Here is a 27920-nt window from a genome sequence, read left to right on the forward strand (position 1 = left end):
CTCAAGATGAACCATTGCAGGGAGGTATCACTGCCAAGGAAATGCAAAGCTGGCAAAAAATAATAATAATATAATGATTCACTCCTATACCAGAGTCTGAAAAGTATATAGGCACTTTCTGATCTGAGGTGAAATAAGTAATTCAAAATGTCCATAAGCTAATGTAAAATACAGTACTGAATCTTTTGACACAAAAACAAAGAATAATTATATTGTTACTTAGAACAGTATTCAACATGGACAAGTAGATCTCGATGTTCGGTGGCTGGATACTGGATATTGCACTTGGGACATTCCACCAGGCTTTCATTTAGTGCAGCAGTAGGACTTTTTGGTGAGGCAACTTTTCCTCTGTTTTCAGTCTCTCCTTGCAAAGTGACTAATGGCTCTGTGAAGGCAAACTCTTGAAGCTGCTTCTGAAAAATAAATGTCAAACGAACACGGTTTGTATAGATGGCCTACCATCCAGTAACTGCTCCATAGGTACTCCAGTTGCTTCAGCCCTGTAGACAGATTTTCTTCTGAATATCTCTGGTCACTGGTATTATGGTGGTAACATACAAGGCGGTTATAAATCACCCAAATTACCCAGGAAGTTCTAGGGTTGGGTGTTTACATAGATAGGTTTTATTAAAATGCTTAGAGCCAAAAAGGTGGGCGGGTGGACAGTGCTGACAGAGTTTGCTAGGTTTGTAAAAGAGGGGTAACTTCAATAATAAAGAACTGCATGGAATTAAGAGCAGCAAAGAATTTTAGCAGGTCAAACAGGTTATACACAGAAATGACTAAGATGTTGTATAGTTCCTTTGTGGCTTCCCTATTTCATGATTTTTTTCCCTGAGGAATTTAGAATAGTCAGTAAAGCTTAAAAATGAGTACTTTACAACATAACATGAAGATGATGGATGGTAGGAACACAAAGAAAAATACAGAAAAATTATGGATTCTTCTGTATACCTTTGGCTTCCTATACTTTGAAAAACAGTCATCAACAGAAATGAATTATACATTTCAATTTCAAATATTATAAATGGTCAATATCAATGACATAAATAGAGCCAAAAAGTTATTTTCTGTCTTTTATTCATAAAGAAATAACAAATGATTTTAACAACTGCTATTTTCTCTTTTGAAAACTGAGGAATTCTGTTCGTAACATTTCACCATCTGCAAATATTCTGCAGTACTAGGATGATATATGAAATGTGTGCTAATGGGACATAACACACACAGACCCTAACAGATTTGGTCCAAAACTTATTAATAGGATGAAAATAGGTAAATCAAAAACCATTTCCTCATAGAAGCATGTTATTTAAAAGGTTAATGTTTAAAAAGATTATGTGTTCAGGGTAACCCCCAGAAAGTACTCAACTCAATATGCCTAAAAGAGAGTATTAACAGTAATAGTCCATTAGTCCTAAAACCAGCATTTTTTTCTTTCTTTCTTTTTAAATAGAAAAGAATAATTTCAATTCAGGATCTACAACTGCCCTGCCTTGCCCCCTGTATACCCCAGGCCAGGCACTGTTTAGTGCCTTTAGAATCACAGAGCCCAGGGTGGGTGGGGAATGATCCCAGGCACCAGTAATGTTATCATTACCAAGAGGCCCATAATGTCCCTCTGTCTAGTCCTCTGAACTGATGCTCAAAGGGCAGTTGCTTCAAAAGAGGCAGGGGATTTAATTTGAGAAACAGCCATTCTTTAAGCTGTATCCTCCTACTTCAGGAAATGGCTTTACATGTAAATAGAAAGATGGCAGAAAGAGAAAGATGAAAATAAGTTTTAGTTTAACCATTCCGATCTCACCAAGGATTCCAACTGTGTTATTTGATTTCTTGCTTTTCGGAGCTCCTTAAGAATTACATGCAATTGATGCTGCATATTTTGACGGTCAAGTTTTTCATTTTCAAAGTCTACAGTACATGCCTGCATCTAGAAAAAATGCCCAAGACAAGACAATGACAGCTAGTATATACTGTCTAGTTTTCTTGACTGGATGCTTGCATTTTTTTTTATTAGCACAAGAAGCAAACATGTATTGTACCATTAGAGCAAGAATTCCTCTGAGCACAGTGAGATGTTGATAAATGAAAAAGCTATGTCCAAGGAGCAAAACCAAAGCTTGAGGTATAAGTGAGTGAGGAGCAGCTTAAGAAGTTGCTGGTTAGAATCTGTCCTCCCCATCCTGCTTTTTGTGGGGAAGGGAAAGAGATGGCTATTCCCTGGTTTGGAATATACTAAAAATCTCTGGTGTCTATTCTGAGAATAACTGGTGTCTCTTTGAGTTCCACTTGAAGTTATCAAGCAGCCCTATTAGGGACATCCGGTCAGACTAGCAGCCATTCAGGGAAGAATAAAATTTGCTAAGACAAACATCTACCTGTCAAGAAAATTGCCATGTCACCTTAGAGAATCTGGTTTAGCCTAAAGATAGTAACGGGAACATATGGCTGGCACAGATAGTCACTTTAAATATTTTGTTAAAGTTTTTAAAAAACATTTTCTACAACTTTCAACTGTTTCTTCACAGAATAGTGTAAACATGAGGAAAAATTCCATTTTCTAAAGGGTTAAATTGAATTTAGAAGCAACCCCAATGAATACCTGTTGTTCCAACAGAGCTACCCTTTTCTGTTCCTCTTGCTGCTTCAACAGAGTCGTGTAAAGAAACTGGACCTGTAGGATGTAAATAGAACCAACACTGTCACATTGACATTTTATGGTTTGACCTTGACCTGGGATGCATGACAGGCTCACATTTCTAACCAGGGCAACACCTGCTCTTCTGGGCGAGTCCTTCCAGCTGTGGTTGGGCAACCTATCTACATAAGCAGCTGAGCAGTACTGCCCAGGCCAAGAGTTCCCTGAGGCACAGGCTGAACGTTGATAAAAAGCACTAAACCGGGGCTTCCCCGTTGGCACAGTGGTTGGGGGTCCGCCTGCTGATGCAGGGGACGCGGGATCGTGCCCTGGTCTGGGAGGATCCCACAAGCCATGGAGCGGCTGGGCCCGTGAGCCATGGCCACGGAGCCTGCGCGTCCAGAGCCTGTGCTCCGCAACGGGAGAGGCCACAACAGTGAGAGGCCCGCGTACCGCAAAAAAAAAAACAAAAAAAGCACTAAACCGCAGTGGACGCACCCACTTTCCTTTAGGTCCTGACATCCACTAATATTTCTGAGTAGGATAACAAAGCTGGAAGAGCCTGGCCACCTCAGCCAGAGTAGGAGCAAACTTCTTAGTCACTTCTGCATAATCTTTCATAAATATCACTGCTTGCACCTGCAGGCAGAAGTAAGGGTGGTAAAGACTAAGAAGGCAAATGTTACAGACTATTTTTTTCCCTCTCTCTCAACTTTTGGAGGATTTTAAAAATTACTATTCTTTTTTTTTTCTTAAATTTATTTAATTTTTGACTGCGTTGGGTCTTCATTGCTGCATGTGGGCTTTTTCTAATTGCGGTGAGCGGGGGCTGCTCTTCATTGTGGTGTGCAGGCTTCTCATTGCAGTGGCTTCTCTTATTGCAGAGCATAGGCTCTAGGCACACGGGCTTCAGTAGTTGTGGCTCACAAGCTCAGCTGCTCCACGGCATGTGGGATCTTCCCAGACCAGGGCTTGAACCCGTGTCCCCTGCATTAGCAGACGGATTCTTAACCACTGTGCCACCATGGAAGTCCCCCAAATTATTATTCTAATAGTAGCAATAACTAACATTTACCTAGCCCTTTAATTTACAAAGCACTTTTACATTCTCTCAGTTGACCTTCATAAAAGTCCTCTGAGGCGAGAAGAGGTTGTTATATTTACTATTATTAATTTGACACAAATAACCTGCAAGTCAGAGAAGTTAGCTGATTTTCCTCAGGCCACACAATTAGAGACCTGGTATGGACCTCAAATTATGTTTTTTCCATTATTTCATGCTGCCAGGCAAAATTTAAATTAATGAGTTTCTGTTGAAGTAGTATTCAATTCTAATAATCCTCAGTAATGCCAACATTACTGAGACGGACATCCTGGATCCGGCTGTGAGCATAGCTAGAACATGGAAGGCATCTAGTAATTAACTTGAGCCAGTGTCATCACAATCTCAGTGCCAGCCTAGCAATCAGCCTTGATCCCCCCTTAACTTCCCCTCTTTCAGCTTCTCACACATACCTAACTCCTCCTCACTCAGCTTTTGTGTCTGTGATTTCCTCCCGCTAGGAGGGAATTCCCACAGTCACCCACCTCGCCTGTTCCTTCTCACCATCAGCTTTGTCCAAATACTATCTCCTCAGCGACGCTTCCGCTGGCCCCCGATTTCTCTTGGTCATATTACCCTGTTTTATTTTCTTTAGTTTACTTGTTTATTTAGGTACTTGTTTATGGTCTGTCTCCCTTCTAAGTATGAACTCCTAGGAGAGGGCAGGAACTTGTGTTGCTCCTTGCTGGTTCCCAAGTAGTTAAAATAGTCCCTGACACTTAGTAAGTACCATGAGAATTCTGAATTATAAACTGTGGAAAACCTTGCTAGTTAGACTCACCTGAGATAAGAGCTCTTCAGATCTCTTCTTCTCTTCTTCAAGTTTTTCCCTGGCAAGACCATTCTCTTCCTTGAGCCTTTGTATTTTCTCTGTTTTATGCCTATCGTATTCCAGATGTTGTACATCTGCCTTTCTTTGTGAACACAACAGCTGATTTAAATCTTGCACTTCTTTTTGGGTTTCTTCATATTTTCTTCTAAATTCACTAAGTTCAAAATTCAACTGAGTTATTGTTTGTCGTTCCACCTCAAGATCGTTTTTTGCATTTGCCAAGAGATGGTTGTAATATTTTTGCTTTTCTTCTTGAAGACAACCTATAACAAACACATCAGGGCACAACTCACTTTATAAAAGAGAGAATTTTCCTGAAGAAATAAATGTAAATATGTTTCTATAAACAAGGTCACATTTATTTCCTCACCTTCAAAAACGAAGAGTCAAGAGAGAGGGAACATGGCTGATATTTGACAGAACAAGAAACAGAAGTTCAGGTATACTACTTGAAGTCACAAAATGAATAAATAGAAGAATAAATAGAAGAACTAGAAACAGTAATATAATTATTCTGAGGGAGTCACTAATGTCTAAAGAAAACCAATCAACATATAGGGCCATTAAGTCATTATTTATAGATATGGAGGTAATTACCAAAACCAAAATCAGAAATGTTTAAAAGCAGCTGCCCTGATGGGAGGAAGAAATAGGCATTAGGATGGGATGGGAAAGGTAGAACAGGGTCTTCTGTACTATTATTAAGTTATTTTAACAAGTGTTTATATTGCTTTGATAAAACAGAGAGAGAGAGAGGGAGAGAGAAAAGGAAAACTATATTACCCGAGAAAAAGACTAGACTTCACCCATAATTAAAATCCTTTTATGTGTAGTAAACTTATAAAGGCATTACAGTAGTAACTTTGTCCCCTTAGGAATAAAAAGCTTTAAATTATCTCTAGAGACATTCCTTTTATACTTTTTTAGCATTAGTTTCATTTTAAATATTCACATGTGAAGCTCTAAGATTATGAGCCTTGCTGGCCTTTCATTAGCTTTCTCTTTCTATAATTCAAGGCTCCAGTCCCACTAAGGCTGTCAGTCATTCTAAATGAGTGCTTTGCACAGGGGTTTTTCTTTTCCTGGCTCATCACCTGGAACTGCTGAATCTATTTGTAAAATGAGAATAATGATCCTTCCTGCCCCACCTCTTAGGCTTCTTGTGAAACGCAATGGAGATAGATCAGTGTCAGAGAAGCTGCAGACCACTTGGCAAAAAAGACAGCATCAATCAGAAGAAACTTCACCTCAATTCTAGGGTGAGATTCAAATGATTGAAGAATAATGTATAAAAATGTAATCTTTCTCCTGGGATTGATATGAATAACTGCTAAAGGGAAGCTGAGTAAGATGATAAGGTCAGCACTGGGGGAAATAAAGTTGGGAGAAGGACTTTGAAGGAGGGGAAGGATATGTAAGGTGGAGAAAACTTAATGTGCCTTCAGGGCTGCAAGATCCCTTTACCCTGTGACTTATGCCCTTTGGTATCAGAAAACAATGGGAAATGAAACAGACTGGCTAAAATGGTATTTCTTACTTCAGGGCTAGCAGACCTGCTCTTACTTTACTTTATAACACATGTCTATAAGAATCTAAATTTGATGAATCTCTCCTTTTGAAAAATGTCAGGCAGGCCAACCCTAAAGAACATTTTTATACCAGTACCTTCTGATTCAGTCTTTTTTGTCTCCTGTGGGAATGCATGAACAGCTGTTTCCAATTTCTGTTCCAACTCAAAGATCTTCGCTAAAAGTCCTTTTACGTAGACCTCTCGCTGCTCATCATACACAAGCCATTGCTGATTTTTCTCCAGAGCCTCAAAGTGAAAATGAAAGCAAATCAATAATAAAAACTCAAACTCTTAAAATGGACAAGGGAGCCCAAGGGATGCAGTCTTTTCCAGCACACAAAAACTCTACAGCTCACATCATAGTATGATTCTAGGCAACCACTGTAAACCTCCTGACACAGAGACACATTCTAAGGCCACACACCTTCAGAATACCTAATAACATGGCAAAGTCACATCTACATGGGGTTAAGTTCATTTGTCTGCTATTTCCTATATACAATTTGCTTTGTGCCTGTGTCCATGTCATTCTCTGTAAACAGAATGTCTTTGTGGTAGAGGTGGAGATGCACTGCTCAGATACTCTTTTAAGAAAGAGCTGTTTCTTGGGGCTTCCCTTTGGCGCAGTGGTTAAGAATCTGCCTGCCAATGCAGGGGACATGGGTTCGAGCCCTGGTCCGGGAAGATCCCACATGCTGCAGAGCAACTAAGCCCGTGAGCCACAATTACTGAGCCCACGTGCCTAGAGTTCATGTTCTGCAACAAGAGAAGCCACCGCAATGAGAAGCCCGGGCACTGCAACAAAGAGTAGGTCCCCCTCACCACAACTAGAGAAAGCCCGCGTGCAGCAACAAAGACCCAACACAGCCAAAAATAAATAAATTAAATAAATAAATTTAAAAAAAAAGAAAATGAGCTGTTTCCACCCACCATAGGGCTCTGCCTGGGAGCTCTCCACAGGGTGGACAGAGGCTCTGTCAGGTTTGCATCCTGGCCTGACGGTGTCCCTGTCCAGTCCTGCTGCCTTCCTTTTCCTTTCACAGATGTCGCTCCCCAATAAACTGTTTGCACTGCTAACTCCATCTCAAACTTAAATACCACCCTCTCTCCTTATCACCAATTTTCATCTTTTACATCTTTTAGAACTCAAAAATCCCAAATTGGGACCATTCATCTGGTTTGTATAGGGGCTTATGAACTCAGTTGTTATATATACATGTCTATATATTTTAAAAAATTATTTTACCAACCATCTTCAGCTTTTTTCTGTGTTTGCTGTTTCTCTCAAATAGTAAGCTCCTTGAAGTGGCAGACCATGCTTTTCCAAGAGATTTACAGCTTTTGCATACAATGTGTAGTCAAGAAATTATTTGAATGATGGGATAATATTAATAAAATAAGCAGTGTCTGTTTAAGTTAGCTGGTAAGAGGGAAAGTGATTCACTTTACTGTTACTGCTAATATTAGTTTTTCATTTCAGTTACATCTTTCCTGCAAGAAACTAGATGATGCCTTACCAGCCACCTAGCACAAGGTGGAAAATTTTATAAAATCACATCTACATTTTCTGTGGATCATACCACCTGATCTGTGGCAAGACATTAGCAAAATATTCACATAAGAAGCTACATTAAGGGCTTCCCTGGTGGCGCAGTGGTTAAGAATCTGCCTGCCAATGCAGGGGACACGGGTTTGAGCCCTGGTCCGGGAAGATCCCACATGCTGTGGAGCAACTAAGCCCGTGTGCCACAACTACTGAGCCTGTGCTCCAGAGCCTGCGAGCCACAACCACTGAGCCCGCATGCCACAACTACTGAAGCCCGCACGCCTAGAGCCTGTGCTCCGCAACAAGAGAAGCCACGGCAATGAGAAGCCCTCGCACCACAACGGAGAGTAGCCCCCCACTCGCCGCAACTAAAGAAAGCCCACGCACAGCAACGAAGACCCAACGCAGCCTAAATAAATAAATAAAATACATAGGGCTTCCCTGTTGGCGCAGTGGTTGAGAGTCCGCCTGCCGATGCAGGGGACGCGGGTTCGTGCCCCGGTCCGGGAAGATCCCACATGCTGTGGAGTGGCTGGGCCCGTGAGCCATGGCTGCTGAGCCTGCATGTCCGGAGCCTGTGCTCCGCAACGGGAGAGGCCACAACAGTGAGAGGCCTGCGTACCGCAAAAAAATATATATAAATAAATAAAATAAAATAAAATACATTTTAAAAAATTGAATGAAGTTTCATATTTAAAAAAAAGAAGCTACATTAACTTTAGTGGATACAACAAGGTAGAAGATATGGACAGAGGTGTATAGATTTATAAAATTTCTTAATGAAAAATTCTATTGAGGGCTTCCCTGGTGGCACAGTGATTGAGAGTCCGCCTGCCGATGCAGGGGACACGGGTTCGTGTCCCAGTCTGGGAAGATCTCACATGCCGCGGAGTGGCTGGGTCCGTGAGCCATGGCCGCTGAGCCTGTGCGTCCGGAGCCCGTGCTCCGCAACGGGAGAGGCCACAACAGTGAGAGGCCCACGTACCGCAAAAAAAAAAAAAATCTATTGATATTTTGATTATTAACTAGGACAAGTTCATATATCTTCTGATTCTAACTCTCACTTCTCTTAACCACTGGATCCTTGCAAATTCAGTCAAAGGTAAAGCCAAAGGAGCCTGCTGGGGCATCCCCAGCAACTGTACATACCTCCTCCCCTCATCCATACCTCCTGTTTTGCCAGTAACAGCTTTCATTGTTGTTATTGAAAGCAGGGCGTAGACTCAGGTTGAAAGCTAGCAAAGAAGACAATTCACCTGTGGGTACTAGAGGAAAAAAAGTCTTGAAATTCTTATACTGTAGCACCAACATACAATGAGATTATAACTCCTCTCTCCTTTCCAATCTAGGTCTTCAGTCCCAGAGGATGGGACCGCCTCCCTTTCGTTCCATGTTACCGGGAGGCTGGGGAAATGTCTCAATTACTATTTGTGTAAAGAGAGCATGCACAGCTAAACCTGATGTCACATGAATAAAATGTTATGGATGAAGGGCCCCAGGAGGAGGTGCACACAGTGATGCTAACACCCTTTCACAATGGCCAAGCTCATCGGTACTGAGCCCTCTGTCCCTGCTGCCCATGCTATCACCTGTCTATCCCCACAGGAATACCTACTTGAGCAATGATTCACTGCTGGGTCTTGGTAAACCCTGATCATTTGGAGATTTAGAAATCCTCAGTTGGAAGGTGATTTTCCCATTGAGAAGAATGAGAGAAGATGGGGGCCACGACCAAAAGCTTTAAGTCAGTTAATACAACGATAATTCAGTATTCTGAGTTAAAATAGTTACTGCTAATAAGTTCAGTTCAATCTCTTCCTCAGTCTCCCAAAGTGCTAGGTTGTTCTAATTATATTAAATAACTGAGAATATTTTAAAGTTTCAGGACACCACTTGCTGAAGCGTAGCTATGTTCCCTTAGGCTGACATTAAAATTGTCCACCATCCACTGCCCCCATCTCTTCAGGTCGCAGCCTGGCCTTTCCTCTCCTCCACTGTTGCCTTATTGTCTACACAACTGTGCACACCCTCTGTGCCTCTTCCCTCTGTACAGAGTGTCCTAGAACCCCTTCTTATGTTACCTGCCCACTTAAATACTACATTTTCATCAAGTTCTGATGAATCCAGCTTGTCTTTCAAGGCTTCTCACCATAACTGTCCTCATTAAGCTTCCTCTCCTTCCTAAGCCAATAGCGATTTTCACGTCCACTCAATCTATTTGGCATCTTATACTCATGACCTTGATTGCTGTTTGTTTGTTTTTTTCTTTGCAGTACGTGGGCCTCTCACTGTTGCGGCCTCTCCCGTTGCCGGAGCACAGGGTCCAGATGCGCAAGCCCAGCGGCCATGGCCCACGGGCCCAGCCGCTCCGCAGCACATGGGATCCTCCCAGACCAGGGCACGAACCCGCGTCCCCTGCATCGGCAGGCGGACTCTCAACCACTGCGCCACCAGGGAAGCCCTTGATTGCTTCTTGATGATACTTCTTATCGTAACTACATCTTGAGCCCTCTGGACAGCTGAGCACAGGCTTGTTTAGATATTTTCTTTCACAGTTCCTTGTTTGTGTTCACTGTTTCCGTAGCCAGTGGCTGCCTGATAAATGTTTGTGAATGATGTTGACAACATGGGGTGGGGAAACAATGGCTGCAAGAACCAGCAAGCCTTGTAGCCCCAAACCAGAGTTTGTGAGTGTTCAGGGAAGAGGAGAGGGCAGGAAAGAATCTAGCAGTTCCTTACACACAGTAGAACAATACATTTAGAGTGATTCAAAAAGAATAAAACATTTTCAAAAATCGATTACTCATTAAGTAATGCATAATGGAACTATCACAACTATTTCTATAATCTTACAAGTGTATAATATGTATCCTTTGTGACATAATTCATCTCAGACCTGTTAGAATTTACTATTATCAGTGATAAAAGTGTGGCAGCCAGGATGTGTAACTTCTTAACCTTCAGGGCTAGAAAGAGATGGCAAAAACACAAAGTTCTTTAAAAAGTTGCATGGTGTAACTCTACTGAAGTAACATATACATACTGGAATACATTTTCAGAAGTGTTCAATTCTTTATGAATCATCCTGCATTTGTTATAGGTACACTGTAAAAGGAGGGGCTCCTGCGCCCTGCCCCGCAATCTCACTCTATAAGGGTGAGATGGGATAAGTGGTAAGAACATACTGGAAGTTTTTGGTTGCATATCAGGGTATCTTCTTTCAGGTAGGAATTTTCATCCTTTAAAGATACAGGCAGGGGGCTTCCCTGGTGGCCCAGTAGTTGAGAGTCCACCTGCCGATGCAGGGGACAAGGGTTCGTGCCCTGGTCTGGGAAGATCCCACATGCCGCGGAGCGCCTGGGCCCGTGAGCCATGGCCGCTGAGCCTGCGCATCCGGAGTCTGTGCTCCGCAACGGGAGAGGCCACAACAGTGAGAGGCCTGCGTACCGCAGGAAAAAAAAAAAAACAAAGACACAGGCAGGGACTTCCATGGTGGTGCAGTGGTTAAGAATCTGCCTGCCAATGCAGGGGATGCAGGTTCGATCCCTGGTCTGGGAAGATCCCACATGCCGCAGAGCAACTATGTGTCACAACTACTGAGCCTGCACTCTAGAGTCCGCGAGCCACAACTACTGAGGCCTGTGCACCTAGAGTCCGTGCTCTGCAACAAAGAGAAGGCACCACAATGAGAAGCCCACACACCGCAACGAAGAGTAGTCCCCACTCGCCACAACTAGAGAGAGCCCGCGTGCAGCAACGAAGACCCAACACAGCCAAAACATAAATAAAATTAAAAAAAAAAAGATTACACCCCAACAAGTAATCACATATTAAAAAAAAAAAATCCACCTGCCAATGCAGGGACACGGGTTCAAGCCCTGGACCAGGAAGATCCCACATGCCGCAAAGCAACTAAGCCCATACACCACAACTACTGAGCCTGCACTCTAGAGCCCGCGAGCCACAACTACTGAAGCCCACACACCTAGAGCCCGTGCTCCGCAACAAGAGAAGCCACCGCAATGAAGAGTAGCCCCCGCTCACCACAACTAGAGAAAGCCCGTGTGCAGCAATGAGGACCCAACGCAGCCATAAGTAAATAAATAAATAATAATACTTTTTAAAATATACAGGCAGGGGAAAAGTCTGTACCTGCCGAAGAGGCAAGAGACTTTTTCTTCCCTCTTTATTTCCTGGTGCGCGAGGAGAGGGGATTAAGAACGCTGCTTAAAGGAGCTCCAGAGACGGGAGCGAGCCGCGGCTAAAAGTGCGGACCCCACAGACAGACATGAGACGCTAAGGCCGCTGCTGCCGCCACCAAGAAGCCTGTGTGCGAACACAGGTCACTATCCACACCCCCCTTCCGGGGAGCCTGGGCAGCCTGCCACTGCCAGGGTCCCGGGATCCAGGGACAACTGCCCCGGGAGAACGCACGGCGCAACTCAGGCTGGCAACGTCACCCTGGCCTCTGCTGCCGCAGGCCCGCCCCACACTCCGTGACCCTCCCTACCCCCCACCCCCGCCCCCCGCCCCGGCCTGAGTGAGCCAGAGCCTCCGAATCAGCGGCTCCTTTAACCCCGTCCTGTCTGAGCAAAGAACAGACGCCCTCCGGCGCCCTACACGCACAGGCGGGGCCAAATCCAAAGCTGAGGCCCTGGGAGCTGTGAGAACAAAGAAGAGAAAGGGAAATCTCTCCCAGCAGCCTCAGAAGCAGCGGATTAAAGCTCCACAATCAACTTGATGTACCCTGCATCTGTGGAATACATGAATAGACAATGAATCATCCCAAATTAAGGAGCCGTGTGGATGAAAGGCTCTTGGTGCTGCAGCCAGGAGTTAGTGCTGTGCCTCTGAGGTGGGAGAGCCACCTTCAGGACACTGGTCCGCAAGAGGCCTCCCAGCTGCACATAATATCAAACGGCGAAAATCTCCCAGAGATCTCCATCTTAACGCCAACACCCAGCTTCACTCAACGACCAGCAAGCTACAGTGCTGGACATCCTATGCCAAACAACTAGCAAGACAGGAACACAACCCCACCCATTAGCAGAGAGGCTGCCCAAAATCATAATAAGTCTACAGACACCCCAAAACACACCACCAGACGTGGACCTGCCCACCAGAAAGACAAGATCCAGCCTCATCCACCAGAACACAGGCACTAGTACCCTCCACCAGGAAGCCTACACAACCCACTGAACCAACCTTAGCCACTGGGGACAGACACCAAAAACAACGGGAACTACGAACCTGCAGCCTGCAAAAAGGAAACCCCAAACACAGTAAGATAAGCAAAATGAAAAGACAGAAAAACACACAGCAGATGAAGGAGCAAGATAAAAACCCACCAGACCTAACAAATGAAGAGGAAATAGGCAGTCTACCTGAAAAAGAATTCAGAATAATGATAGCAAAGATGATCCAAAATCTTGGAAATAGAATAGACAAAATACAAGAAACAGTTAACAAGGACCTAGAAGAACTAAAGATGAAACAAACAATGACGAACAACACAATAAATGAAATGAAAAATACTCTAGATGGGATCAATAGCAGAATAACTGAGGCAGAAGAACGGATAAGTGACCTGGAAGATAAAATAGTGGAAATAACTAATGCAGAGCAGAAAAAAGAATGAAAAGAACTGAGGACAGTCTCAGAGACCTCTGGGACAACATTAAGTGCACGAACATTCGAATTATAGGGGTTCCAGAAGAAGAAGAGAAAAAGAAAGGGACTGAGAAAATATTTGAAGAGATTATAGTTGAAAACTTCCCTAATATGGGAAAGGAAATAGTTAATCAAGTCCAGGAAGCACAGAGAGTCCCATACAGGATAAATCCAAGGAGAAATACGCCAAGACACATATTAATCAAACTGTCAAAAATTAAATACAAAGAAAGCATATTAAAAGCAGCAAGGGAAAAACAACAAATAACACACAAGGGAATCTCCATAAGGTTAACAGCTGATCTTTCAGCAGAAACTCTGCAAGCCAGAAGGGAGTGGCAGGACATATTGAAAGTGATGAAGGAGAAAAACCTGCAACCAAGATTACTCTACCCAGCAAGGATCTCATTCAGATTTGATGGAGAAATTAAAACCTTTACAGACAAGCAAAAGCTGAGAGAGTTCAGCACCACCAAACCAGCTCTACAACAACTGCTAAAGGAACTTCTCTAGGCAAGAAACACAAAAGAAGGAAAAGACCTACAATAACGAACCCAAAACAATTAAGAAAATTGGAATGGGAACATACATATCGATAATTACCTTAAATGTAAATGGACTAAATGCTCCCACCAAAAGACACAGATTGACTAAATGGATACAAAAACAAGATGCATATATTTGCTGTCTACAAGAGACCCACTTCAGACCTAGAGACACATACAGACTGAAAGTAAGGGGATGGAAAAAGGTATTTCATGCAAATGGAAACCAAAAGAAAGCTGGAGTAGCAATTCTCATATCAGACAAAATAGACTTTAAAATAAAGACTATTAGAAGAGACAAAGAAGGACACTACATAATGATCAAGGGATCGATCCAAGAAGAAGATATAACAATTGTAAATATTTATGCACCCAACATAGGAGCACCTCAATACATAAGGCAAATACTAACAGCCATAAAAGGGGAAATCGACAGTAACACATTCATATTAGGGGACTTTAACACCCCACTTTCACCAATGGACAGATCATCCAAAATGAAAATAAATAAGGAAACACAAGCTTTAAATGATACATTAGACAAGATGGACTTAATTGATATTTATAGGACATTCCATCCAAAAACAACAGAATACACATTTTTCTCAAGTGCTCATGGAACATTCTCCAGGATAGATCATATCTTGGGTCACAAATCAAGCCTTGGTAAATTTAAGAAAATTGAAATTGTATCAAGTATCTTTTCTGACTGCAACGCTATGAGACTAGATATCAATTACAGGAAAAGATCTGTAAAAAATACAAACACATGGAGGCTAAACAATACACTACTTAATAACGGAGTGATCACTGAAGAAATCAAAGAGGAAATCAAAAAATACCTAGAAATAAATGACAATGGAGACACGACGACTCAAAATCTATGGGATGCAGCAAAAGTAGTTCTAAGAGGGAAGTTTATAGCAATACAACCCTACCTTAAGAAACAGGAAACATCTCGAATAAACAACCTAACCTGGCACCTAAAGCAATTAGAGAAAGAAGAACAAAAAAGCCCCAAAGCTAGCAGAAGGAAAGAAATCATAAAAATCAGATCAGAAATAAATGAAAAAGAAATGAAGGAAACGATAGCAAAGATCAATAAAACTAAAAGCTGGTTCTTTGAAAGGATAAACAAAATTGATAAACCATTAGCCAGACTCATCAAGAAAAAAAGGGAAAGACTGAAATCAATAGAATTAGAAATGAAAAAGAAGTAACAACTGACACTGCAGAAATACAAAAGATCATGAGAGATTACTACAAGCAACTCTATGCCAATAAAATGGACAACCTGGAAGAAATGGACAAATTCTTAGAAAGGCACAACCTGCCAAGACTGAATCAGGAAGAAATAGAAAATATGAACAGACCAATCACAAGCACTGAAATTGAAACTGTGATTAAAAATCTTCCAACAAGCAAAAGCCCAGGACCAGATGGCTTCACAGGCGAATTCTATCAAACATTTAGAGGAGAGCTATCACCTATCCTTCTCAAACTCTTCCAAAATATAGCAGAGGGAGGAACACTACCAAACTCATTCTACGAGGCCACCATCACCCTGATACCAAAACCAGACAAAGATGTCACAAAGAAAGAAAACTACAGGCCAATATCACTGATGAACATAGATGCAAAAATCCTCAACAAAATACTAGCAAACAGAATCCAACAGCACATTAAACGGATCATACACCATGATCAAGTGGGGTTTATTCCAGGAATGCAAGGATTCTTCAATATACGCAAATCAATCAACGTGATACATCATATTAACAAATTGAAGGAGAAAAACCATATGATCATCTCAATACATGCAGAGAAAGCTTTTGACAAAATTCAACACCCATTTATGATAAAAACCCTGCAGAAAGTAGGCATAGAGGGAACTTTCCTCAACATAATGAAGGCCATATATGACAAACCCACAGCCAACATCGTCCTCAATGGTGAAAAACTGAAAGCATTTCCACTAAGATCAGGAACAAGACAAGGTTGCTCACTCTCACCACTCTTATTCAACATAGTTTCGGAAGTTTTAGCCACAGCAGTCAGAGAAGAAAAGGAAATAAAAGGAATCCAAATTGGAAAAGAAGAAGTAAAGCTGTCACTCTTTGCAGATGACATGATACTATACATAGAGAATCCTAAAGATGCTACCAGAAAACTACTAGAGCTAATCAATGAATTTGGTAAAGTAGCAGGATACAAAATTAATGCACAGAAATCTATGGCATTCCTATACACTAAGGATGAAAAATCTGAAAGTGAAATCAAGAAAACACTCCCATTTACCATTGCAACAAAAAGAATAAAATATCTAGGAATAAACCTACCTAAGGAGACAAAAGACCTGTTTGCAGAAAACTATAAGACACTGATGAAAGAAATTAAAGATGATACAAATAGATGGAGAGATATACCATGTTCTTGGATTGGAAGAATCAACATTGTGAAAATGACTCTACTACCGAAAGCAATCTACAGATTCAATGCAATCCCTATCAAACTACCACTGGCATTTTTCCAGAACTAGAACAAAAAATTTCACAATTTGTATGGAAACACAAAAGACCCCGAATAGCCAAAGCAATCTTGAGAACAAAAAACGGAGCTCGAGGAATCAGGAATCCTGACCTCAGACTATACTACAAAGCTACAGTAATCAAGACAGTATGGTACTGGCACAAAAATAGAAATATAGATCAATGGAACAGGATAGAAAGCCCAGAGATAAACCCACGCACATATGGTCACCTTATCTTTGATAAAGGAGGCAGGAATGTACAGTGGAGAAAGGACAGCCTCTTCAATAAGTGGTGCTGGGAAAACTGGACAGCTACATGTAAAAGTATGAGATTAGATCACTCCCTAACACCATACACAAAAATAAGCTCAAAATGGATTAAAGACCTAAATGTAAGGCCAGAAACTATCAAACTCTTAGAGGAAAACATAGGTAGGACACTCTATGACATAAATCACAGCAAGGTCCTTTTTGATCCACCTCCTAGAGAAATGGAAATGAAAACAAAAATAAACAAGTGGGACCTAATGAAAGTTAAAAGCTTTTGCGCAGCAAAGGAAACCATAATCAAGACCAAAAGACAACCCTCAGAGTGGGAGAAAATATTTGCAAATGAAGCAACTGACAAAGGATTAATCTCCAAAATTTATAAGCAGCTCATGCAGCTTAATAACAAAAAAGCAAACAACCCAATCCAAAAATGGGCAGAAGACCTAAATAGACATTTCTCCAAAGAAGATATACAGACTGCCAACAAACACATAAAAGAATGCTCAACATCACTAATCATTAGAGAAATGCAAATCAAAACTACAATGAGATATCATCTCACACCAGTCAGAATGGCCATCATCAAAAAATCTAGAAACAATAAATGCTGGAGAGGGTGTGGAGAAAAGGGAACCCTCTTACACTGTTGGTGGGAATGTAAATTGATACAGCCACTATGGAGAACAGTATGGAGGTTCCTTAAAAAACTACAAATAGAACTACCATATGACCCAGCAATCCCACTACTGGGCACATACCCTGAGAAAACCATAATTCAAAAAGAGTCATGTACCAAAATGTTCATTGCAGCTCTATTTACAATAGCGCACAGATGGAAACAACCTAAGTGTCCATCATCGGATGAATGGATAAAGAAGATGTGGCACATATATACAATGGAATATTACTCAGCCATAAAAAGAAACGAAATTGAGCTATTTGTAATGAGGTGGATAGACCTAGAGTCTGTCATACAGAGTGAAATAAGTCAGAAAGAGAGAGACAAATACCGTATGCTAACACATATATATGGAATATAAGGGGGAAAAAATGTCATGAAAAACCTAGGGGTGAAACAGGAATAAAGACACAGACTTACTAGAGAATGGACTTGAGGCTATGGGGAGGGGGAAGGGTAAACTGTGACAAAGCAAGAGAGAGGCACGGACATATATACACTACCAAACGTAAGGTAGATAGCTAGTGGGAAGCAGCCGCATAGCACAGGGAGATCAGCTCGGTGCTTTGTGACCGCCTTGAGGGGTGGGATAGGGAGGGTGGGAGGGAGGGAGACGCAAGCGGGAAGAGATATGGGAACATATGTATATATATAACTGATTCATTTTGTTGTGAAGCTGAAACTAACATACCATTGTAAAGCAATTATACTCCAATAAAGATGTTAAAATGAAAAAAAAAAAAAAGATACAGGCAGTTGAGCTCTATGTCCAAAAAGATCTCTATATAGGGAAACTCTAAGTCTAGAGAGTTCCTCCAACCTTTGCTAGGCTGCTTCCACAAGTATCCTACAAACTCATGAGCAAAGCTTCCAGGTATGGGGCTTAAAGGATTTTCAGTGTCTGTTCTCTATAAAATTAGGAAATGGATTAGGAAGACAGAGGCAGCCTCTGGAATCAATGACTTAGTCCAGGGCCCTCCCCACAGCCACTCTTCTCTCTGCACCCGTCAGGCAGTTGTAACATTAGTTTTCCTCATATAGCTGAAGAGTTCATTTATCAAGCAGAGATACTGTAGAGCCACTCTGTTTTATACACTCAAATTTAATTTATAAGAGATGTAGCATTGTACCACTCAAAAAGCATGCATATATCCTAATACTTATAAATCATTGTTAGATGCTAAAGATACCTAACTTTATACCGAATTTAAAATATGTCCGTATTTAAGCAATATTTTAATATAAATAATTTAAGTCAATGTTGGATGGTCATGAAAATTTTCTTCTTTTAAATGAATCTGTCCATACATTACTTAAGTAGGAGAAACAAAACTATATTGGTTTAAGATATGAGAGACAATATTCTTTTTTTTTTAAAATATGGACTGCTTCACGAATTTGCATGTCATCTTTGCACAGGGGCCGTGCTAATCTTCTCTGTATCGTTCCAATTTCAGTATACGTGCTGCCAAAGCGAGCACGAGAGAGACAATATTCTAAAGGGCCACGTGATGGCGATGTTACTTCAATAAAGTAGTAAACACTTCCTTACTTCTGACCTCACTGACTCTTTGCATCTACTCTTTCATTTCTTTATAGAATCAATAATAAATGGATTTGATAGCTATCAGTGAATGCTGACATTATGAGTTTTGTATCCTTAGAGTCCTCCTCGCATTAGTTATCTCTTCCAGCTTTTTGTCATCTACACATTTGTTAGACATGCATTTACCATTTCCATCCAAGTTATCAGTAAAAATACAGAACAGGAGTGGGCAAAAGTGAAGCTGTATGGAATGCTACTAAAGCTCTTCCTCCTGCTTTGGCAGGGATTCATTAAATATTCTTTGGGCAAAAACTCTAATATAGATTGAAATGTGAGCCTGTATTGGAGGAAGAAAAAATGTGCATCAATTGACAAAACCGGAATATGGATGGTAGATTACATACAAGTATTGTGTCCATGTTAAATTTATTAAAGTTGCTATCCGTACTGGAGTCATGTAAGAGAGTATCCTCAAAAAAAAAAAAAAAAAAAAAGAGTATCCTCATTCTTAGGAAAATACATTAAAGTATATAGGCTTAAAGGGCTGTAGATATATGCAACTATTTTATGGTTCAGAAAAAAATACTGGACTTCCCTTGTGGTGCAGCGGTTAAGAATCCACCTGCCAATGCAGGGGACACAGGTTTGAGCCCTGGTCTGGGAAGATTCCACATGCCATGGAGCAACTAAGCCCATGTGCCACAACTACTGAGCCTGTGCTCTAGAGCCCTCGAACCACAACTACTGAGCCCGCGTGCCACAACTACTGAAGCCCATGTGCCTAGAGCCCGTGCTCCACAGCAGGAGAAGCCACCGCAGTGAGAAACCGTGCACCACATCAAAGAGTAGCCCCCACTCTCCGCAACTAGAGAAAAGCCCACGCATAGCAACGAGGACCCAATGCAGCCAAATTAAAAAAAAAAAATTATATCTGTGTGTGTGGGGATGGGGGTGGGGATTGAAAGAGAAAATATCAAATGGGGTAAAATGTTAACAATAGTTCAATTTTTTTAAAATTTATTTTATATATTTATTTTTGCCTGCGTTGGGTCTATGTTGCTGCACACGGGCTTTCTCCAATTGCGGCGAGCGGGGGCTACTCTTCACTGCAGTGTGCGGGCCTCTCATTGCAGTGCCTTCTCTTGTTGCCGAGCACGGGCTCTAGGCGCGTGGGCTTCAGTAATTGCCGCACATGGGCTCAGCAGTTGTGGCTCGCGGGCTCCAGAGAGCAGGCTCAGTAGCTGTGGTGCACGCGCTTAGCTGCTCCACGGCATGTGGGAATCTTCCCGGACCAGGGATTGAACCCGTGTCCCCTGCATTAGCAGGTGGATTCTTAACCACTTCGCCACCAGGGGAGTCCCAAAAATAGTTCAATTTTGGTTAAGAGTATGTGGGGTTCTATGTACCATTTTCCATTCTTGTAACTTTTCTGTAAATTTGAACTTTTTCCAAATAAAAAATTTTAAATAATTATTATTTATCTTCCATAATTCTATGTTTAAAAATCAGATTTTCCGGGCTTCCCTGGTGACGCAGTGGTTGAGAGTCTGCCTGCCGATGCAGGGGACACGGGTTCGTGCCCCGGTCCGGGAAGATCCCACATGCCGCGGCGCGGCTGGGCCCGTGAGCCATGGCCGCTGATCCTGCGCGTCTGGAGCCTGTGCTCCACAACAAGAGAGGCCACGACAGTGAAAGGCCCGCGCACCGCGATGAAGAGTGGCCCCCACTCGCCGCAACTAGAGAAAGCCCTCGAACAGAAACGAAGACTCAATGCAACCAAAAATAAATAAAGAAGCTTTCATTTTAAAAAAATCAGATTTTCCTTTTTTTTTTTTTGGCCTCACTGCACAGCTTTTGGGATCTTAGCTCTCCAACCAGGGATTGAACCTGTGTCCCCTGCAGTGGAAGCTGACAGTCCTAACCACTGGACCACCAGGGAATTCCCTAAAAATCAGATTTTTAAAATCAAGAGCAAGAAATGCCTATTAAAACTGACTTTTAGGGCTTCCCTAGTGGCGCAGTAGTTGAGAGTCCACCTGCCGATGCAGGGGACAAGGGTTCGTGCCCCGGTCCGGGAAGATCCCACATGCCGCGGAGCGGCTGGGCCCGTGAGCCATGGCCGCTGAGCCTGCGTGTCCGGAGTCTGTGGTCCACAACCGGAGAGGCCACAACAGTGAGAGGCCCGCGTACCGCCAAAAAAAACGGATTTTTAGCTATTCGGTGTCAAAGTTACTGACACTGAAGAATGTTTACAGCATTAACTCCGTGTAATTATTTCAAAATATCAGCCAGACCTAAATGGTAGCTGAGGAATGATACAGCTCGGCCTTAAGATTATTTTAGCATAACAAATACTGATTCTTAAAATAGGTGAGCAAACTTCTAAAGGAAGTTTTGTGGGAGCTTTGCAGAGGGTGTAGGATTAGCATTGCTGAGCTCCCCAAAACCAATACTGTGACACTGCAGACTCTAAAGAGTGAGATTTCTCTCTCCCTGCTCCTAAACCCTCCAACTATAATTCTCTTCCTGCTCTAAGAGATCTGCTGAGACTCCAAAGGGGTAACCAGAGCTAAACCACCTCCTGCTCCCCAAATGTAATTTAATGGTTCTTAAAGGGTGGTCTTCAGACCACTCACAGTAGCAGCAGCACCTGAAGCTTACTGGAAATGGAGAATCTCAGGTTCTACCCCAGACCAATCGTCATTACACAAAAATAACTTTAGTTGCTCTTTGAAGCAGTTAGCACTGAGAAGCCTAAAAATTACCCGAGTTTAAGAAAACAGCATCTATTTTCAGGTACTTCGCTAAATGAGACACTAGTGAAATTCAAGAAACTTCGCAAGATTCCCTTTAGTCATTCTTTCCAATTTTGTAGATGCTGGGGATAGTATATGACATACAAAAAACTTATTTTGATAGTATTTTAAGAATTATGTTTCTTCTGTATTTCTGTTACCTCTAGGTAAATTACTTTGATAAGGGTATGTGGTACCCAGTTATACAGACACTCAACAGATTTAAATTCTTCTTTTGAAGATTAAATAGACCTCAAGGTACACCTGCTAGATAAGATAAAACAGGAATCTTAAGAGCATACCTAAAAAAAAAAAAAAAAAAAAAAAAAGAGCATACCTAGATCAGGATAGACAGGATAGTAATATTTCTGGAATCACAATATCTACCTACTGACCCAATAATTAAATCAAGAATTTCATACTTTGCATATCTAATCTTAAAACTTGAAAAAGTACAATGTGAATAGTAGTCCTGTGTCCCCAATTTATTTAATTTCCAATGAAACTCACCAATCCATTTAAGACATAAGTTTGTAATACAGCTTTACCATATATCTAAAATAACCTCATATCAAATTCTAGGAAAAAGAAACATTGAATACACAAAGAATGTGTTTCCTTTTCAAACTATGAAAGCAAACCCTGGTTCCAAGGGAATAATTTCAAACTAAAGTACATCTTGCATGGATAAACAAAAAGAAAAAAAACCCTACAAGTTAAATTACATTATAATAATAAAATAGTTGAGCAAATTAGATTTAGGTGAAGAAGGGATACTGTTGAGGTATTTGGTAAAAATGGGTGATTTCTAGGGCTTTCTATCCTAAAGAGTCCATACTTAGAGGAACTGGCCCTCTTGAATGCCTGGAAAGAGACTTAAAGGTAGTAGTAACCTAGAGAGATGATCTCAAACCATTCATTTCTCCATTTCCTCAAAAGATTTTTTTCAAACCACAGCATTACTGCTGTCAATTTCCATGAAATTTGATAATAAATGAAGTAGTCCTCTTTAGTCATAACTTAATAAAAGAAAAATGAACTTACATCTTTCAGCTGTATTTCCATTTCATGAATATTACTCATTGATGAATTGAAGCAACTTGTAGCCACAGTCTACAAGTAAATCAATATTAGTTAACATCATAAATTTAACAACAGAAGTTTCCTCATTATATTTAGTTTCATAATAATACAGTATACTTCACAGGGGCATCCCGAAATCCAGATCTGGTATATGCCAGGTGATGGTAGCAGAGCAGAATTTAGATGTCCTGGAAGCTTTCTAAGCAGATTGGAAACCCTGAGATTTCATACCTAATTTGACCTCTGAGGTCACCTGGACCCCAGTATAGCCCTCAGTGCATATGAACAGCCCACTGATTTTCACCAGAAGGAGACAAAACAGCTGGGCTATTTAAATGAAATCTGGAAAATATTAAATTGGCAAATAAAAGACAAAAGTTTTTTTCTAGAATTATATTTGTATTAGCAATAGTATTAATTAGTATTCATTCATATAGAACTCAAAACATAATCTGTCCCCTCTTTTTTCTTCATTTTCTCATAAAGGAAAAAAAAAGAGGGGAAGTAGGTGGTAAGGTACCCAGGCTAGTCAACAAAACTCATAAAAAGCTGTATTTCAGTCTTTTAACAGCTATAAGGAAAGAGATGTATATGAAGGATGGCAAAGAAGCTCAAAATATTTTTTTCTCCAAAGATGCTCTAGCCACCCTAGTATGTAGCCCTTTCTCCCTCTCAATTTAGTCCTTTAGGTAGAAACTATGATATGGTTCATCAAATCCCTTTCCTTTCTCCCTGGGCACATTGTGGACTACATTTCCCAGACTTCCCTGTGGTTAGTGAGGTCATGAGACTGAATTCTGTCCAATGGAACGTGAGCAAAAGTGAGATATGCCATTCCCAGGCCTAGACCTCACACGCTCCCCCAATTCTCCACATGCTGTCTAGCCCACAGCTGTGTATAGCGGATCTGGTGGAGGACTGCACCCTGAGGGATGGGGGAGCCACTAGAAGGAAGGAACGTGGATCTCTGAATGCCTATGTGGAGCAAAGCCTCCTCCACTCCAACCTGCACTAGGCTGTGACATGAGGGAAAAATAATCATTTTTCATATAAGACTCTGAGATCTGGAGGTCGGTTGTTAGGCAATTAGACATGCTGACTAATACAGAAATGAGTAGTGGGTATTCAACAATTATTATAAGAATACATTTTTAAAATTATCATTTCTACCAAGATTTACATTTCCACCTTCAAAAGAAACTAATTCTTGAGCTTTAAGTAAAGGTTTAGTCAACCACGTAGGACCTGACTATAATGTTTCATGAGTTTCAGTTCTATGGAAATTCTCTAGAAAAGCTCATCTGTAGAAACACTCAATTGCCCATCTATGAGAGTACACATAAATTATAGGTGCTCTAAAGGGAAGATAAAGTAGAAAGACCCTTAACATCGTTGACATATTGTATCTGAAAGCCGTAGATTTTCTTCTGTAGGTGGTATTAATAGTTGTAGTATTAGTATTATTCAAATGTCCAAATTTCCAAAAGAATCAAAGGTCTGATCAATAAGAAACCATTTATTTAGCACTTACTACATGCCAGGCACTCTGCTAGGCTATTTACATATATTGTAACATTTAATCTCCAGTATTCTTACCCTGATTTTACTGATGTGGAAACTGAGGTTTAGGAGAGGGGTCTGGTGAATTCTAGCATTGTCTCCAAGGCTAGAGAGGTTAAGGAATTTGTTCAGAGTCACACAGCTAGCAAGTGGAAGAACAAAGATCTGAACTCGGATCTGCCTACCCACAAATCCTTGCTCTTTTTGCTACACTAGTGATGCTAAAACAAAAGAGAGAGAGAAAAAGCATGTACAGTTAGGAAAAAAGCATACTTGATATTTTAACTGGGTATCTCAAATAAGAAAAACAACCAAAAAATGAAGCCTATTGTTTTCACAATACAAACTATAGAAAAAAGAACTCAACAAAATCTTCCTGGCTGTTGTAGATACACAGCGGATTCAGTATTCTGAATACTCCCTTGCATAACACAATGGTGTGGGGAGTGGAGGGAGCCATATTACCTATTTTTGCTTACGGAGAAGTACCAGGCTATAAAAAAAAAAAAGGAACCTGTTAGTATACTATACTGTTTCACCATTTGCCAAGCATGTTTTAACAAACTCATTCTCCATAAGAATTACAAACTGTATCAGAAAAGATTTTAAAAATCTGGGTTTAAAGATATTAGTACCTGTGATAAACGAAGTGTATCAGCTTTGCCTTCAAATTCAGCAAGTCTTGCAGTTGTAGCAGACAACTGTTTTTTTAATGCATCTGTCTCTTCAGACAAGGATTTCAACAGCTGTTCCCTCCTTTCACCTTCCTTTGTTTTCTCTTCCAGCTGTTCAAGCAATGCAGTAGTGCTGTGTTTGGCTTTCAGCTCGTCTCTGAGTTGCTGTATTTCTTTGTCCTTCTCTGTGAGGCGATAAGCATTCTTCTCTCTCTCAGCTTCAAGGACTCGAATTTTCTAGATATAAACCAAGAAGAATCTTAGAAAAAGGCCAGGTCAAACACAAAAATAAACAGTATATTACAACAAGCGTTTGTGAAGTGTTTATTATATATCAAGTCAGCATTATACCAGATACAGGGCAAAAAAGAAGATGAAGCCTGGGAGGGGAGTCTGGGAGAGAATGGATACATGTATATGCATGGCTGAGTTGCTTTGCTGTGCACCTGAAACTATCACAGTATTGTTAATCAGCTATACTCCAATATAAAATAAAAAGTTAAAAAAAAAAGATGAAGCCAAGGTCTTACGCTCAGAGAAATCAAAGAGGTAAGCCAATATATTAATGCAATATGGTAAGTGCTGTGGTTAAGATATACAGAAAATGAATGGGACATGGACACAGAAAGGAGAGATCAACTCTGTCAACAGTGGTTAGAGAAAGCTGAAGAAAAGCTGGCTCTCACCTGAGTATCTGCTAGTCATTCCCCCATCATGCCAGATCTAATAATCTTAAAGGCTAAAAGTGAGTCACACAAAGAGATACATGCTCACTGATGAACTTGAAGCAACAGAATTTAAAAATAACAAAATGAAAAAAAAAAAAAAAACAAAACAAAATGTTCTACCTGGATAAAAGTGCATTCATAAACTTGCTTTTTGTTAATAAATGATTTGGTGTCAAATCTAGAAGGTGATCTTCAAAGGAGTGTTCAACATTTTCAAGGATTTGAAAGATAAAGAAGACATGTTTGCTAAACTCCTGCTGGCATAAGGGAGAACGCATCAATAGAGAGATGATAGAAAAAGTTAGCAGAATGGCTTTACATGCTAACAAAGGAAAAACAACATAAAACTAAAAACTTGCATTTGAGGGTGGGGGAGAGAAGCAGTTGTTCAAATAAAGATGGGGAAATTGGGCTTCCCTGGTGGTGCAGTGGTTGAGAGTCCGCCTGCTGATGGAGGGGACACGGGTTCGTGCCCCGGTCCGGGAAGATCCCACATGCCGCGGAGCGGCTGGGCCCGTGAGCCATGGCCGCTGAGCCTGCGCGTCCGGAGCCTGTGCTCCGCAACGGGAGAGGCCACAACAGTGAGAGGCCCGCGTACGGCAAAAAAAAAAAAAAAAAAAAAAAAAAAGATGGGGAAATTGAGTGGGACAGTTGTATGAAAACGATGAGGGAATTTTCAGTTGCCTACAAGCTTAAGACAAGACAGTAGTATGATACAGTTACCAAAAAACTGAATTCAATTTTTTTTTTTTTTGGCGGTACGCGGGCCTCTCACTGTTGTGGCCTCTCCCGTTGCGGAGCACAGGCTCCGGATGCACAGGCTCCGAGGCCATGGCTCACGGGCCCAGCCGCTCTGCGACATGTGGGATCTTCCCAGACCGGGGCACGAACCCGTGTCCCCTCCATCGGCAGGCGGACTCTCAACCACTGTGCCACCATGGAAGCCCAAACCGAATTCAATTTTAAGCTTTCATAGAGTATATCATCCAGATTACGGGAAATAATAGTACTGCTTCAACCTGTGTTTGCCACTGTATGCAATACTAGGTACATAATTCAAGAGGGACATGAACACACCACAGAGTGTTCAGGAAAGTGACCAGGAGGAGAAAAAGCCAGTAAAGCTGAAGAATATGGGGCTGGTCTACAGAAAAGTAAGAGGAAGCAAGATTTCCTTGGATATCTGAAAAATTGTCAATTGGATAAAAAAAAAAATAGACGTGTTCTGTGTAGCTTTAATTGACATAACTAGAACAAATGGGTAGAAGTTACAGGAAGTTAATTTCAATTGATTATAAAGGGGTTTTGATAGCCAGTACTCGTCAGAAGTGGAATGAACTGGAAAGAGATCTCCCAGGAAAGCTATTAGATTCCTTCACCAGATTACAAAATAATCTTTATGTCTAAGAATTGGTGATATGTGTTAAAAAAAAGTGTTAAAATATGTTAACACATATTATGTATTAAAAAATAATAATAAATATGTGTTAAAAAATAATAAATCATTTGGTTTTATGATGTGCCTATAAAGTAAAATTTAAAGAAATCCAATGATATTATTTAGTACAGATCATTTATTTTCTATGAACAATAAAAGTACTTTTGCAAAATAAATTACAATCAAATTAACGATTAAATTTTAAATCCTTCCAGTTCTAGCAAATTCCTAACTGCTTTACAGACTATATCATACCAAATTGTAAATTAGGGAAATATAGTTTAACAGAACACAAAATGCTAATATCTGTAATGATTTTACCTTAAAAAAGACTGTAAACAAAGATTACTTGTAAAGCAGCCAATATACATGATTAAATGGGTTTTTAAACATTCACATTAAAAGCTAAATCCCAAAGTTGACATTAGATTTGTTTTTTACATTTAGTGAACATAAAAACTACATTATATCATTATACTTTCTCATCTACTACAGCAAAGCTTACTACAGTTTAAAGGGTCTTACCTCCAAAAGTCTGTGTCTGTCTTTATCATTCAGCTTTCCTTTTCCGCTTGCCATTTCATCCACCGATGTTTTTAAGGCTGCAGTTTCTCCCCTAAATTTTTCTAACGCAGCTTCTGATTTGGAGTTACTAGGTTTTGGTCCCCATTTACTTTTAATTAAATCTTTGGGACTTCTGGAAGACAT

The 27920-nt window shown here is 40.9% G+C and overlaps 1 protein-coding gene and 1 non-coding gene across 2 annotated transcripts; both read right to left on the minus strand.

Moving 5' to 3' along the window:
• Window positions 1-215: 215 nt before the first annotated feature.
• On the minus strand, window positions 216-27920 carry CEP55 (centrosomal protein 55). Its single transcript, XM_065894716.1, has 8 exons — window positions 27738-27920; window positions 25008-25283; window positions 22774-22842; window positions 6244-6394; window positions 4528-4841; window positions 2609-2680; window positions 1811-1936; window positions 216-416 (listed from the first exon to the last, which is right to left on the minus strand). Exons 1-8 carry the CDS (start codon window positions 27918-27920, stop codon window positions 216-218), a joined length of 1392 nt encoding a protein of 463 aa, XP_065750788.1.
• On the minus strand, window positions 18763-18869 carry LOC136136758 (U6 spliceosomal RNA). The gene has a single exon (XR_010656692.1). It is a non-coding gene; the product is annotated as a U6 spliceosomal RNA (small nuclear RNA).

Source organism: Phocoena phocoena, chromosome 16 (assembly GCF_963924675.1).
Source record: "Phocoena phocoena chromosome 16, mPhoPho1.1, whole genome shotgun sequence".
In the NCBI taxonomy this organism is placed as follows: domain Eukaryota; kingdom Metazoa; phylum Chordata; class Mammalia; order Artiodactyla; family Phocoenidae; genus Phocoena; species Phocoena phocoena.

Coding starts and splice junctions, on each gene's coding strand:
- CEP55 (XM_065894716.1), bottom strand. CDS start 27,920: ATGTCTTCCAGAAGTCCCAAAGATTTAATTAAAAGTAAATGGGGACCA. Junction 25,284..27,737: donor ACAGACACAGACTTTTGGAG/GTAAGACCCTTT, acceptor GTTTATATCTAG/AAAATTCGAGTCCTTGAAGC. Junction 22,843..25,007: donor ATACACTTCGTTTATCACAG/GTACTAATATCT, acceptor ATTTACTTGTAG/ACTGTGGCTACAAGTTGCTT.